The sequence below is a fragment of the Vigna unguiculata genome, chromosome 11, assembly GCF_004118075.2.
Source record: "Vigna unguiculata cultivar IT97K-499-35 chromosome 11, ASM411807v1, whole genome shotgun sequence".
Classification (NCBI taxonomy): Eukaryota; Viridiplantae; Streptophyta; class Magnoliopsida; order Fabales; family Fabaceae; genus Vigna; species Vigna unguiculata.
The window spans coordinates 3,452,649-3,468,253 of NC_040289.1; the positions used below are offsets into that span (position 1 = coordinate 3,452,649).

At 30.6% G+C, this 15,605-nt stretch overlaps 2 protein-coding genes across 2 annotated transcripts; one reads left to right on the forward strand and one right to left on the reverse strand.

Annotated features, from left to right (window-relative positions):
* Window positions 1-808: 808 nt before the first annotated feature.
* Window positions 809-4,937, forward strand: LOC114169449. Its single transcript, XM_028054602.1, has 5 exons — window positions 809-919; window positions 1,039-1,324; window positions 2,806-3,133; window positions 4,616-4,710; window positions 4,777-4,937. The coding sequence occupies exons 1-5, from the start codon at window positions 809-811 to the stop codon at window positions 4,935-4,937; spliced, it is 981 nt and encodes a 326-aa protein (XP_027910403.1).
* Window positions 4,938-7,374: 2,437 nt separating this feature from the next.
* Window positions 7,375-8,502, reverse strand: LOC114169998 (germin-like protein subfamily 3 member 4). The gene has a single exon (XM_028055449.1). It carries the CDS (start codon window positions 8,210-8,212, stop codon window positions 7,526-7,528), a length of 687 nt encoding a protein of 228 aa, XP_027911250.1. The 5' UTR covers window positions 8,213-8,502; the 3' UTR covers window positions 7,375-7,525.
* Window positions 8,503-15,605: the final 7,103 nt, after the last annotated feature.

Here is a 15,605-nt window from a genome sequence, read left to right on the forward strand (position 1 = left end):
TAAAGACTTCTCAAGAGGAATGGTCTGGTTAACCTTTTAATTATTCTGGTTAACGTATATTTGGTTGTTCTGCTTACGCTCATGTGAATGATGATAAATTAGAGCCTAAGGCAATGAAATGTATATTTCTTGTATATTCTACGGGTGTCAAAGGATATACATTATGGTGTACTAAAAGTAATAGAACTAAAAGATTTATTATTAATAGAGATGTTACTTTTAATGAGTCTGTTATGTTTAGCTAGAAAGAGGAGGTTGAAAATATTGAAGGAAATAAAAGTACTGATAAGGGAGTTCATAAAAAGGTGGAGCTTGAGGTTGAAGATTCAAATAAAGAAAATTTGAATCTTGTAGAACAATCCAGAAATGTCCAAATAAAAGTATAGCAACAAGGAGAACAAAGAGGAAAATCAGAAAACCCGCAAGGTATGCAGATATTACAAGTGTTGTTAATACTAACACTGTCACGTATACCTTGGCAGTTGGTGAAAATTTTTATTCTGATGAGCCTAAATCCTATAAGGACGCAATCCAGAGTAAATAAGCATCATAATGGTTAATTACCATAAATGAGAAGATGTAATCACTTAAGAAAAATCATACCTTGGAATTAGTACCATTACCTAAAGGTGTGAAGCTAGTGGGATGCAAATGGGTCTTCAAGAAGAAAGAATGGATTCTTGATGTTGAACCATTTAGGTTCACGACAAGACTTGTCGTAAATGGTTTTTCATAGAAAGAGATAATTGACTACCATGAAGTGTTTTCACTTATGGTAAAACATAAGACTATTCGAGTTTTGTTGGCCATGGTGAGTGCTTTGGATATGGAGTTAGAGCAACTTGATGTGAAAATTGCATTCTTACGTGGGAATTTAGAGGAGCAAATTTACATGTCACAACCAGATGGATTCCTTGAGGTTGGAAAGAGAACCATGTGTGTTTGCTGAAAAAAATCCTTGTATGGTTTAAAACAAAGCCCAAGGCAATGGTACAAGAGGTTTGATGCTTTTATGGTTTCCTAAAATTTGTTCGAAAGGAATTTAATAATTGTGTTTATAGTAGGAAGTTGTCGGATGGTTCCTCTATATATTTGTTGCTATATATGGATGACATGTTAATTGCAGCTAAGAGCAAGATTGATATTGATGCTCTTAAAGCTATGTTGAGTAGTGAGTTTGAAATGAAGGATTTGGGTGTTTCCAAGAAGATTTTAGGGATGGAGATTTGGAGAGATAGGAATGCAAGTCTACTTTGTGTATCTCAGAAGAAATACATTGAAAATTTGTTGCAGTCTTTTCAAATGGAGAATTCTAAGCCTGATAGTACTCCTTTGGCAATACATTTAATGCTTGATGTTAGCACTCTTCCTGATAGAGGACTATCCCAACATACAAGAAAAACTTGAAGATGAACCTTTGGGTTTTATTTTAGAAATTAGTTATATTCTATGTTTTTGGCCTTTGAGCTTTCCTTTATAAATTAGTTTATGTTTTTATGTTTTGGGCTTGGGCCTTCTTGTAAGGTTTTCAGGTTTGCTTAAACTTATGTGCCTATATATAGAGGTATCAAAAACAATGTAGATACTTTTAGTCATATATTGAATTTGATTTCATTAAAGAGAGGATTCTCTTTGTTCTTGGCTTAGGCCTCCGGTTCTTATCAAAGATTAACATCTTTGTGGCGAATCTTCACTTGACTTATCAATCTGCTAGATTGTGGCGTCCTTCATCTCTGTCTTATTTTACGTTCTTCTCTGATTTATTTGTGTCGTGCCTTTTGAGGATTCAAATTCAGAAACGATCATACTCTTTCTTGGACAAGATCGTATCATCTGGTATCTAGAGCAATGTTCTGGTTTGAATTTCCTCTTCTATGTTATTTTTCTATCATATGAAAAAAAAAACTACAATTTTTCAATGTCTGCTTATTCTGTGTTTTGTTTTAAATTTTGTTTGTTTCATTTGTAAGGAGTAAAACCCCTAAGGTTGTTTTCAATTTGGTTGAATTTTTTTTTATTTGGCATTTTTTTTTCTTTTTTTTTCTTTGTTTAACTTGTATATTTATACATTTGATTCGTGGAAATTATTTGTTCTTGTGTTTGCGATTTGCAAGTGTACTTATTTTGATTTTCATGAGTATGAGGGTTTGAAGGATAATTTGTTTACTTTGTTTTTGTGTTGAACTGCAAAAAAAAATACAACAAAAAGAAATTGTGGATCAAAGTCATAAAGAAACAAATATGTATTAAAAAAAAAAAGGATCCAGAAAAAATGGAGAGTTCAACACAACTTTTTGTTGCAATTTTATTTATGGTTTATTGATATTTACTTGCAATCAGTCTTTCTCTGCGAGTCTCCATTTTGTCTCCTTTAAATCTCTTTGGTAGTCCTATTATTTTCTAATTTTAATTTTCTTGATTTGTGTTTTTAAAATTCCTTGAAGTTTTATCTAGAGTTTTGTATTTTCTTTCACCTCTTGAGTCAAGACTTAGATCTCGCAACGCTTTTCACTTTGTTTGTTCACTCTTTGCTTAAGCTACTGAGTTCTTTGCCAAGGCCTAAAAGGAATTTGAGTGGTAAAAGGAAAGAGAATACATTCAAGAAAAAGCCTATAAGTGTGATACACGAGTGAAACACTTAGTGGAGTGGTGAGGTCCTAAATATATTTTATTATACTAACATTTTCTTGCAGGAATTAGCAAATATTGAGTAATGAAACATGTTTCCGCATAGGCATCCTTTTGGAACTGGTTTAACATATGGTTTAAATTATCCTACTCCTAACTAAGATTATTTGGTTCAAGGACTTGAACGTACCAAGAGAGTGACACGTAGAGATACACCTAGTGTTTATGAAGTCTTGGTAGCAGACATCAATGCCTTGGAATCCAGAATTATAAAGCTAAATGGAAATATTGCTAGTATTAAACGGAAGCACAATCCTGATAGAAAATCATTGCCAAAGACAAGTACACTAAGATGTTCCAAATGTGAAGGTTATGGGCATGAAACTCATCAATGTCCTAATAGGGATGCAAGTCCCATGACTCATGAAGATCTCAATAACTACATTTCATACTTGAGAGAGGAGGAAGTAAAGACAATGCAAAAATTAGATGTGTTGAAAAGAAGGCAAGAGCAAAAGCTAAAAAGAGCCCATGAGAAGGAAACACTTATAGAAAATGAAGCAAAGAAAAAGAGAGAAAAAGACGAGAAAGAAAAGAGAGAAAAGAAAGAAAAAGAAGAGAAATAAAAGAGTGAGAGAGAGAGAGATGAGAGAGAAAAGAGAAAGAAGAACGAGAAAAAGAAAAGAAAGAAGAAAGTAGAAAAAGAGAGAAGGAAGAAAAGAGAGAAAAAGAGAAAGAAATAAGAGAGCATTATGAATTGTCAATGAAAAAAGGTACTAATTTTTCTCTTATTGTTTTATTGCCTATGGACGAATTACTCATCAAAGAGCAATGGCATCAACAATGGAAAGAAGAAAGAATACTTCACGAAGACTTGTTCATCAAGCAACAAGGCGATCAACAATGGGAAGACAAAATTATGATAAAACAAGACACAAACATAGAAATATATGCCCATGAATTAGCTTGTTTACCCATTCCTAACAAACCTATGGGTGATCAAAGTCATATCTATAATTTGGTTGTTTGTTTGAGCAATATTCCTTTTCTTTTCTTTGAGCATTTTATCTCTAATTTAAAATTGTTTAATGATTTGTGCAGATGGGTATTTGACCCTGGAGGCAGACCTCCAAAATCTTTGATAATAAGAGATTGGCTTTTTTCCAGGATCCAAATCTCATTTTAGTAGAATTTCTATTTTTTTAATTTTAGATTTGTGTCTTTGATTTATGTTTTTGTTTGTGCGTAGGACCTTTCGAAATTCGGGTCGAATTCTCTCCAAACAGGGGAGAATGATAAGGAATCTTCAAGTGAGACGAATTTGAGGTAAATTCTCTTTAAGAAGGAGGGTATAATAGAAGACTATCTCCTAAACTTCAAGTGGTACGAATTTGAGGACAAATTCTCTTCAAGAAGGAGAGAATGATAGAGGACTATCCCAAGATTCCATACAAGAAAAACTTGAAGATGAACCTTTGGGTTTTCTTTTAGAAATTAGTTATGTTCTATGTTTTTGGCCTTTGAGCTTTCCTTTATAAATTAGTTTATGTTTTTATGTTTTGGACTTCGGCTTTCTTGTAGGGTTTTCAGGTTTGCTTAAACTTATGTGCCTATATATACAGGTACCAAAAACAATGTAGACACTTTTAGTCATATATTGAATTTGATTTCATTAAAGAGAGGATTCTCTTTGTTTTTGGCTTAGGCCTTCGGTTCTTATCAAAGATTAACATCATTGTGGTGAATCTTCACTTGACTTATCAATCTGCTAGATTGTGGCATCCTCCGTCTCTGTCTTATTTCGCGTTCTTCTCTGATTTATTCGTGTCGTGCCTCTTGACGATTCAAATTCAGAAACGATCATACTCTTTCCTAGACAGAATCGTATCACTTCCTAATAATGATGAAGATAAGGAGTATATGAATGAGGTTCCTTACTTTAGTGTTGTTAAGAGCTTGATGTATGTCATGGTTTGTACAATACTAGATTTGGCTCATGTGAGAATGTGGTTAATAGATTTATGGGTAATCTTGGGAAGGCTTGCTGGGAGGTTGTGAAGTGGATTATGCGATTTTTGAAAGGTATTAGTAATATTTGCTTAGTTTATGGTTCCAATGATATTAAGTGTGGTCTTATTGGTTATTCAGATTATGACTATGGTGGAGATCTTGTGAAAAGAAGATCTTTGACATGTTATATCTTCGCTCTTTACGGTTGTGCTATTAGTTGGAAAGCAACACTTCAACTTATTATTGATTTGTCTAGCACTGAAGCGGAATACATGTCCTTGACAGAATGGGTCAAATAAAGTATATGGTTGCATGGTCTTATTGATAGCTTGGGTTTGAATGTGCAAAGGCATATAATTTATTGTATTAGTCAAAATGTTGCTTGGCTAAAAATCTAGTCTATCATGAAAGGTCAAAGCATATTGATGTCAGGTTGAATTTCATACGAGATGTAATTGAAAACAAATTGTTTTCCATAGAGAAGATAGCCACTGTAGACAATTCAACAGTTATGTTAACTAAGCCCTTATCTTCTAAAAAGTTTAAGCATAGCTTCAACTTGGTGAATGTTTGCATAACTTGAGACCTTTTGGGGCGAAGAGGCATGAGAGTTGTTCTTGGTTGCGGGTGACTTGGGAAAAATTCAAGTCAAGATGGAGAATTGTTGAGATGCCTTAGATTTGTACATTGTCTCTTTATTTTCTGTATTTCAAATGTTTCTAGGTTGTAATGGGTTTTAAGTGGTGGTTATTTTTTTCATATCCTTTTATAAGGTTAAAAGGCATCTTAATCAAACATGTCTCTCGTTATTCAGAAATAAGAAATTATCAAATTACTTGTGAACGTAGGTCCCATTGATTGAATCACGTAAATTTGTGTGTCGTGGATAATCTCTTAATCTCTTTCTTTTTCATATTGTCATAACAAACAAAGATAAGGTTACACGGACAACGATGGTGGATGACATCTTAATAAATTTTAATCTCCAAATTTTAAAAATAAAGGGATATAATCAAGTTTTTTTTATTGAATGTAGCTTTTATTGCTTATTTTTAATCTCTTAATCTGTCTTTTGATTGAATTGATTAGCTTTTATTGCTTATTACGCGGATATTTTATCAAAATCAAGCTTTTAACTGTTATCTCAAAAGGGTATTTTCTTGGTGTTGTTTCAGGGTGTCCTGTTCCGTGCTTGAACATTTTACTATTTTCAACCTTTCATTGTTTCAACAGAGACTTGTAGATTGTTCTGTGTGAATAGAAAGGAAGTTTTTTTTTTTTTATCATCGTGGATATGGCTATAGTTGAATCAGTAGGGAAAATTCCCCTGCAAGACCCACCTGAGGAGGAGTTTAGTGCTGCTGACTTGACTTGGACCAAGTTTGGCACTGGTGAGCACCATGATGTTGTTGCCCTTATTCCCTATGACAGAGTTGATGCTTTTATAATTGGTGAATGCTCGAATGTGGAGTGCCCCACTCGGTTTCATACCGAGAGAGGAAGGAAACGAACTATTGGAAGCTTGAAGGATTACAAGGATGATGAGTATCTTGAGTACAGGCTGTAAGTTTCTGCAAATGCCTATAATGTATTTCAAAATGACTATGATCAAGCTTTTAGACAGTTTCTTCCTCTTTTGGCTTTTATGATAATTGTTTAGCGTTTTCTAGCTTCATCTGTTTTGATAGAGCACAGTTACTTTGAAGTGTGAAGTACTTTGGTCCTTGTTTTAAATTTGTTCATAAGTTCTATAGTTCCCTTGTTTCTGTCTGAATTTTGGAAGCAGTAGCTGACTAGCAAATGAATAATTTAAAACTTAAAAAGATGATCGCTATGCTGATGAAAGTGACTCTTTCCAGAATGTGAAGGAAAAATATATTCTCTCTTCTACATCATGGCATCGAGCACTTCAAATTCCAGACTATACTGTTACCTTGGATGATAGAGACCACCTCTTTGCCAAGGTTGTGAGCCAAAAAAATAGTAGCTTAACTCATCTAGTGTGGAATCCGGGATCTGAATTTGCATTCTGTGATTGTTCTTGGTCAATGCAAGGTAATCTTTGCAAGCATGTCATCAAAGTAAACATGATTTGTGAAAATCTTAAAGGTTATCAATCTTCCATGTCTTTCCGGTCTTTTGAAGAGGTTTTGATGGATTTATGGAGAAAACCAGTGGATGATTCATTTGCATTGGATCTGTCATTGGCGTGCACCCATCAGATGCTAGATTAGTAGAATTGGGTACTTATATATTTTGCTATCTTTACAGAAAAGTAGTGGGATTCAATACATCCTTCAAGCGAACACCTTGCTCTACTTGTAAAACAAACAATTTGTCTCGATTGTAAACATCTCCATTGCTACATTCAAAAAATTGAATGTACCAATGGAACTCCAGGGAACAACCTACTGTGATTTCGAAAGATTTGTTTAATGTCATATTATTGATATCATATGTTCTATGTACTAACCATGTAATTCAATTTGACTCTTTGTATATTCCAGGAATCCATGGCAAGTTGTTTAAACGTTATTCTAACTGTTGTAATAACTTAAGTCGTGGTTAGTTGAAGTGTTTGGTTCATTTAGAATAAATGAACAATTGAAGTGTTTGGTTCTCACACCTGAACTCAAAAGAAGGGGAATCTCGAGTTATGTTTTTGCTCTTCCATTCTACTTCCTGGTATCATTGGGAATCAAGATTCCCAGTAATAAATATAATAGAGCTAGGAAATTTATGTTGAAAAAAGGTTGAAACATTATGGATGAGGCATAATAGTAATGTATAATATAACTTGGGAGTACAACAAATAACCAAACAAAACACACTGTTATATGTAATTGAACTAATACCGTGGAGTTCAATAGAGAATAGGTTGAAATGGCTAACTGTAAATGCTTTCCATTTGTGGAGAGATGAAACTGTTTACATCATGAGTTTCAGAGGCAGAGAGTGAGATGAGTTTTCTCTTGATCTTGTCTAGTGATTCCAATGTAGTGTCAGAAGCTGTAGGACTAAGGGATACAAAGCCAGGATTTTGGCTGTTGTACACTGACAAGATAGTGGCTTCATCAAAACCAGTATTTAGATAGAAGTGGAACAAAGCCTTGGGGAACACAAACACATCACCTACTTTAATCAACTTCTGGAAATACTGGTTTTTGGTATCAACAAATCCAGCCAACAACACCCCTTTGGTAACAAAGATCATCTCAGTAGCTCTAGGATGATAGTGGAAGTTCACCAGGCCATTCCCATCAAGATCAGTTCTTCCAATGGAGAGGCCAAGAGTGTTCAGACCACCAAACTCAGCAGCACTCACAATTTTCATAGACGCACCAAAAATGTCTGTGGATCCAGCAGTGCTCAGTTCTGTGGTCCTGAAATCTTGAGCTGATACATTAACTGGGTTTTTGCACTGTAGACCATTGATGAATATGGTCTGCTTGTTGGGTGGAACTGCTGGACAAGAATCCTGTAGGTTATCACAGTCTCCTAAGCAGATTTTGATGTTGGAAAAGGCAACAAAAAACAACATAAGGAAAAGGTTAGCAAAGGATTTCAACTTCATCTAAAATCTTCAATCTTCAATCTTCAATCTTGAATCTTGAATCTCCACTTGGTTACTATTTCTTAGATATTGCTATGTTGGATGAATAAACCATTATCCTCATTTTATACATACTTACATCTTCACACAATCAAGTTCTTGATCTTGTTGTGTCTCTGACAGTGTGTCTCTCAGGGTTGCAAAAGATGCAAGTAATGATAGTCTTGAAGTATAATGTAAGAAGTGTTTGCTTGAAACATAGGAAAACACTGGCCAATTCACCGAGTCTGCACTGTGTCCTAATTTCAATTCAACGTTGTTTTTTGAGACTTGAAGGTTGATTAATGGGTAATTCCAAATGTGGATTACCTTACCAATAATACCATTCACTGATAGCAACTGTTCGAGAAATGAGAATCAAATTCAATGGTCAAACTCAAATAGTTATCGTGTCAATTTTTAGGCCATGTTTCTATTTTGGATAGGACCTATTTTAGTAAACTGCAAGATTTTTAAATTTATAGGAGGGAAATTCCTTTGTACTCACTCTTCACTATTATATTAATTAAAGGAAAAGTAAAGTGGAATTAGTAGTAATAAAAATGTAGTTTAAATGGTATGAAGTGGAATATTTTCCTGTAGTGAAGTCTTTCTAATAATTGACAACAAACTTTGGATATATTTGGAGTAAACTAAATTTTCAATAGGCAAATACTATTATGATACTAATTTGATAAAAATAATAATAATAAATAAATAAATCCATTCAACGATTATATTCATCGTCAAACTAGTGAAAAATACAGAAATAAATTTATAAATAATTATTTTTAAAATGTTGCAGTGAGCTATAAGGCTTCAACTACGTGTCCTCTGTGTAAATTATGGTGTCTCTATTAAACTGATAATAGAAAAGTTTTATCTCACCATATTTTCATGTGACTTTTTTTCTTTTTTAAGCCAATTTAGAATATAATATCTTTGATCATCAATTTATAAATATCAATCAATTTAAAGCTTCTTAATCAATATATAAATTAAAATTTATGCTTTTCATTTGCTGTTATCTATATAATTTTCTTTAATTAATTATTCACCAAATACAACACGGTAACTTAGATTTTTAGTAATTTAAGTACATTTTCAAATTCTCAAAAACATTAAGTTATTCACTTAAATTGTACCTTTCCAACTCAACAAGCTCACTAACCCGCTCAACTATGAGTTTTTAAAACTATGGCTCATTCAGCAAGCTTCTTCAATCGGCTAACAAGGCCTCTAAAGGTATACTTATTAAGCAAAACTTGACATGCTCATCAACCAATCCCATTTGAGCTCTTTTTTAATTAAGAGAATTTTTCTTAGCGAGAAGATTGGTTCACCTAGCAACAAAGTACAAGAAGTTATTACCAGATAATTTTGTTTAGTGAAGTGAGACTCGCCTAGCAACCTGAAACTTCAAAACTTCTTTTCAAAGGTTCACCATGCGTGTTTTGGCTTGCCCGAAGATTAAAGCGTATTGAGCTATCTAGATTTTTAAAACTTGAATTTCACTCGACAAATGCATAACACATCTAACGAGTCTACATAATTGCAAAAGTCTCAACTAATATATCATATCAATCATTCAGTCATATTGGTTGATTTCACTTCATTCTAATTCAAAAGATATATTTTTGTCGAATTTTCAAACCAAACCAAATTAACTAAGTTGATATATCTCAGTTACTCAAAACTCACAACTAATAAAACATAACATGCATCACATTCATCTTTATACTCAAATCTCAATATCATCAATTATTCAAAATTCATCAACATAAAATATTTTCTCAACTCAAATATAGTGATCATGTCACCTTTATCATCAAATCAATTAAAGGAAAGTACCGTAAAAGAAAACAAGTAGCTTCCCTTTATCTGGACCAAGGATTTCCATGCCATATACGTGCTTTTGCAATTGATGTGTTCACTTATATGGGTTTTGAGTTTCCAAACACCTCTTAAATCGATCAAGATCCTATCATCTTTTGAGCCATGTATAAATGGTGGCATTAGATACCCCCACTAAAGATGAAAACACCAAAGTTTATAGTTTATTGATGCAACATCTTCGAAGATCGAAGAAAAGGAAAAGTTGTTAGGTTTAAAGTTTTATAATTTTCTAACTATTCTTTTTTTTTTCTTGTAATTAACTATATGTAACATTAAAAATGAAAAATATGAATTAAGATAATAAAAGATACACTAAATTAAGAAAATTAAATTTTTATATACTTAATTGAATTAAAGAATATATTTATCATTTAATATAAAAATATAATTATATGTATATTATTCTATAGTATACTTTTTAATATTATATTGTATTAACATAAATAATTTACTAGATTTTTCTACTATATTTATGTATAATATAGTTTCGATACTATAATTATAATATACTTTATTTTCTTATGTATAATAAATAGGATTTTATGTCTAAAGACATAGATAATGATAAATCCCTTACCTTTATAGAAGAAAGTGTTTAAGGAAAACAAACATAATTAGAAAGAAGGTTTCTTTATCTTTCTTTTATTAGTTTGATTAGTTTTTTTCTTAAATAAATTCTATGATCATGTTTGGGTCTTATGTTTAGTTGGTTTGTTGGTGGCACCACCCCTTTTGAAGGTGTCACCATCTAGAGGAATGAAAGAGGTTAGTAGGAGTTTAGTCCAAGAAAGTGTACTCACCACACCCCTATTTTTGCTAAGAAAACCCTTTCAAAGTGGAAAAAAGAGGATCTTAGAAGTGGAGAAGAAAGTATCTTGAAGTGAGGACCACCATGCACACTTGGAGGAGAGAAAATGCACTTTTTTATGATTTTACAAATGATTTGAGAGCAATCTCTCACCTACCTCATCATTAGGTTTCTAGAAAGATATTTTATGATTTTGCTAGTAAGTTGTTCATCTTTGTATTATTACTAAGAGGTCCCTCTCTTGGCCTATTTAAGAGAACCTTCTTCCCGTTTGTAAAGGATTATTGAATGAAGAAGTAAAGTTATTATATAATTTTTTTTGTCGTGAGTGTCCCTCTTTGAAAGTGAGTTATCCCTTAGTCTTATCTTGAACTTTGTTTAAGTGATGACAACCACCACTCATATTGGGTTGGTCTTTCACCCAAGTGGCGTTACACCTTCTCCATCCCCTTCCCTCCCCTTTCTTTTCTATATTTGCTTCTTTGTTTCAATTCCTTTATGTTCTTACGTACACTACTATGTTATGTTTATATCCTTCTCATTTTGTTCTTTTCTTTATTATTTTGAATTCATCTTCTCTTCCTTCTTTGGAATCTCTATAAAATGAACATTCACATCTATATAACTTTTGTTATTTAAATGATGAGTGGAATCTTCTTGAGACTTTCTTAAACAATATAAATACAAATACAGACACATTGTCCTCTAAAATAAAGAAGAGTAACTCCGATAATAAAACATAATTTTCTTTTGAATTATTAATTATAATATACTAAATTTTTATGTAATATAAAAATAAATATTATTGTTTCTTTATCCTTATATAAATTAAATCAATATAACATAAGTTTCTTTATAATATGAGTCAGATAAGGAAAAATGATCTTATATGACATCAGCTCTTAGTCTACAAAATTAGTGTACATTATTTAAGCACAATCAGCACCTCAGCAATGAATCAATGTCCACGATAAATGAAATTGAAATGATGATTTGCAAAGTGCCATAAAGTTTTTATAGATTAACCTTTTTATAAATATTTATACATAAAGTAAAATTAATGTATTCATAAATTAAATATTATGCTTTCCAAAAAAAAAAACGTATACGAATTTTTTAATAAATTAAATTGGATGTGATATTATTTTAACTTATGAAATAAAGATTTTTTTTTTTTTATCATGCAGATATTTATGGGAAAGTTTTGAAAGCTGAAGCTTTAATGGTGGACACAAGTATGAAATAATAGAACAGGTTAATTCAATAAAATAGTTATAAATAAATTACAAATGGGCTAAGCCCAATCGTGCCCTTTTTTCTGAAGCAGTTTCTCCCTGCACCTCCATAACTTTTCATATTGTACAATCTAGAAGTGATTTCTTGACTTCCGAGAGCTATTTTTCCTTTAAAAAAATATTTCTTAATTATATAATTTGGAAGTCTAAAGTGAATTTCTGATTGTGTAATTCAGAAGCTATTTTCTTTTTTGAAATGACTTCTGAATAATACAATTAAAGATTTATTTGGTTTTTGAATTATACAATACGCAAGTCACTTTTACCTTTCAAAGTCTGTAATTCGAAAGCAAATTTCTGAAAAAAAAATACTATTATAGACTCTTAAAAGGTAGAATATGAGAAAACAATTATGAAAATGCAAAAAGAAAGTTATGGAGGTGAAGGAAGTAACTTCATGTTAAATCAAGTACCTTCGATTACAGTCGTTATGGTGTGGACAAATTGATAGAAATAATTGAATATTATTGTAGAATTTATTTTATTTATTTTGATTATATTTTTTATTGTCTTTGTAATTTTTTTATCAATTTATAGTCTTAGTAATATTTTTGTTCGCACATTGAGTCAGTCCTTAAAAGATTGTAAGAACTAAAATCAATTTATTCACATAAGACAAGGATAGAGATAATAAAAAACTAATGTATTAAAAGGACTAAAAGAAAATAGTAAGGACAAAAAAAAAAGAAATTTTGCTAGGATTGTTGAAAACATAGTTTTATGAAAACAAAATTGTTCCTCTAAAAAAAAAATGTGTAAAATAACCTTAGATCGAAGACAAAAAGAAAGAAGTATTTTAACTTTAGTTAATGACTCACTTAGGCTAAAATAATTTCATCCCTTGATCGTGGGAGTAACACTCTTATTTATAATAAGCAAGTCGGGTACAATTTTTATAGATATACATAATCAAATATTCTCAAATAATCTAATCAAAAGACAATTAGTAAATAACAACAATAATATCTCCTAATCTATTTTATATTCATCAAATTTAGATGAAATTTTTCTCCAAGATTCTCCTTTATATTCTCGAATATTCTCCTCTCAATTTTAGGAAGTCGGTTCTATGACATCCTCGCAAATCTTGAACCATAAACTAGCTATCCTCAATGACGTCGGTCCTAGGATGACATCCTCGCAAATCTTGAACCACCAACTAGCTACCCTCATTGACGTCGGTCTTAGGGAGACATCTTTATGTCTTCTTGTAATAACCTCGGCTCTGTGGAGACATCCTTATGAATTCTTGCAATGACCTACCTCGGTTTATTGGAGATCTTCTCTATCCGGGAGGGTACAAAAATACACACAATAAAATAACATATATTTAAGCCTTTAAAAATAATCGGTATTAGAATCTGTTTTTTTTTTTTACACTTTTAGAAATTATTTTCATTGTATATTGTTAGTTTCTTTAAACAAGAGTATTATTAATTAGGACAATGATATTATGACTCTCATCTTTTGATTTTCATTCTTACTCTCTGACGTAGTTTAGTATGGGTCATTGATTAATGTACCACTATCTTTTTCTTTAAAAAAATCAATGGTTTATAGTAAGCCACAAATCAAGAAGTAAATGATGAAAATTAAATAATAATTTTCCTATTAATTATTCAATTTAACTCATCTAAGTGACTCAATCTTCTATGAATAATAGGAATTATAGGATAATTCGACAATATAATATAACTGAATGAATCCAACTTAGGTTAAATTTTCTTTGTAATTAAGTCAAACCCAATCAAAATTAATCAACTCATTTTCCTATAAGTTAAGTTCTGTAATGGGTTAACACGTTTTGTTTTTTCTCACCTTGCATGAAGCTCTCGCATAGGATTGATTCATCTATTTTTCTTCACAAATAACTTTCAAATCTTCAAATCCTATCTTTAAAATTCCAATGGAGATCTTTCTTAATCTTTCGGTGCAAGAAAATTCTTAAATAATGATCAACTTTAAAGAAAAAAATAATTAATCATTGTAGTTACCAATTTAGATATTAATTTATAAACTAAAAATTATTGATAACTAAAATTTTTATTATTATAAATAAAAAATTATAATTTACTTCTAAATCAATAACTAAAGTAGTTTCTATTATGAATTGATATCTAAACTATTAGTCACTAAAATAATTTTAGTTACTATAAGGAAATGGTCTTTAAAGATTAATAATCAATTTAGAAACCAATTCATAACATAAACTATTTTAATTATTAATAATTTTAATTTATAAACTGGTCATTATTTAAATTTTTTTGTAATGTCTAATAAAAATATAGACTAATTTAAAAATTATTTTTTTATAATCAAAATTTCAACTTATGATCTGAGATCAATTTAAAATTTAATTCATAAATAATTTTAATTTTATATTTATAATAGAATTATTTATATACTAATAATAATTTATAAATTGTTGTATCTAAATAAATCATATGAAAAATTATTTTTTTCAATAAAATTATTATTTAAATATTTATTTTAGCGATAGTATGATACTTAAAGTGAGGTTAATTTAATAAGTTTTGTTTTTTTTTCTTTTTTACGAAATGTCCCTAAAAAACAGTGAAATTCACAAGATTTTTCACTCTCAAAGTTGAAAATTCACCCAAAAAATAAAGACAAGCTGCATCAAAAGACACACTCTCTGCAAAGAAAATGACAACATCAAGCTCTTTTCCTACAAAATTCAGAGTAACCTACTTTTTACGCCAAATAGTGAAGTCACTCCAATAGAAAAAAATAAAATAAAAATAAAGCATAATAGGTAATACTAGTTGGTAAAATTCATTTAATGCATTTCATAAAAGTAACACAGTGTATTTAATGCAAAACATTCAAGTCTTTAAATATTCATCATTGTAAACATGCAAAGACAAAGAAAGAAAGAAGAAGAATAAGATATTGAAGAATTAGCAATTACAAGCTTTCTTTCATGGAAATATGTTTTATACTTTTTTGTAAATAACTCTCTTCTCACTTTCACACAGAAAGATTTTTTAAAGTTAGTGTGTTATAATTTCTATTGTCTTTTAATATGTAAACCCTAAGTTTAAAGTAAACTAATAAAACTTAATTTATTATTTTGTATATAGGTTGATGAAAAAAAAAGAGCACTCATCTCATGTAGTTAACTTAAAAAAACTGAGTAAAAAAAAAATATTCATATTATAATTAAGAGTGACTTTTGGAGAATTCTCATGTTTAATAACTATTAGTACATAGAACTTAACCCGTTTGATTAAGACGTAAGCATATTCTCAAGTTAGATGAATAAGAATAAAATATGTGTTTATTTTTATTATTCAACCTAATCCTTAAATTGGAATTTTCTGTCTGTGAAACAAAAAACTATTGTTACCATATA

What these genes read in the sequence shown, in the direction of transcription:
- LOC114169449 (XM_028054602.1), top strand. Translation starts at nt 809, where the DNA reads ATGGTGAGTGCTTTGGATATGGAGTTAGAGCAACTTGATGTGAAAATT. An exon ending in GGAGAATTCTAAGCCTGATA is followed by an intron (nt 1,325 to 2,805) that starts GTACTCCTTTGG and finishes ATTTGGTTCAAG; the next exon opens with GACTTGAACGTACCAAGAGA. An exon ending in TTAGATGTGTTGAAAAGAAG is followed by an intron (nt 3,134 to 4,615) that starts GCAAGAGCAAAA and finishes GTACAATACTAG; the next exon opens with ATTTGGCTCATGTGAGAATG.
- LOC114169998 (XM_028055449.1), bottom strand. Translation starts at nt 8,212, where the DNA reads ATGAAGTTGAAATCCTTTGCTAACCTTTTCCTTATGTTGTTTTTTGTT.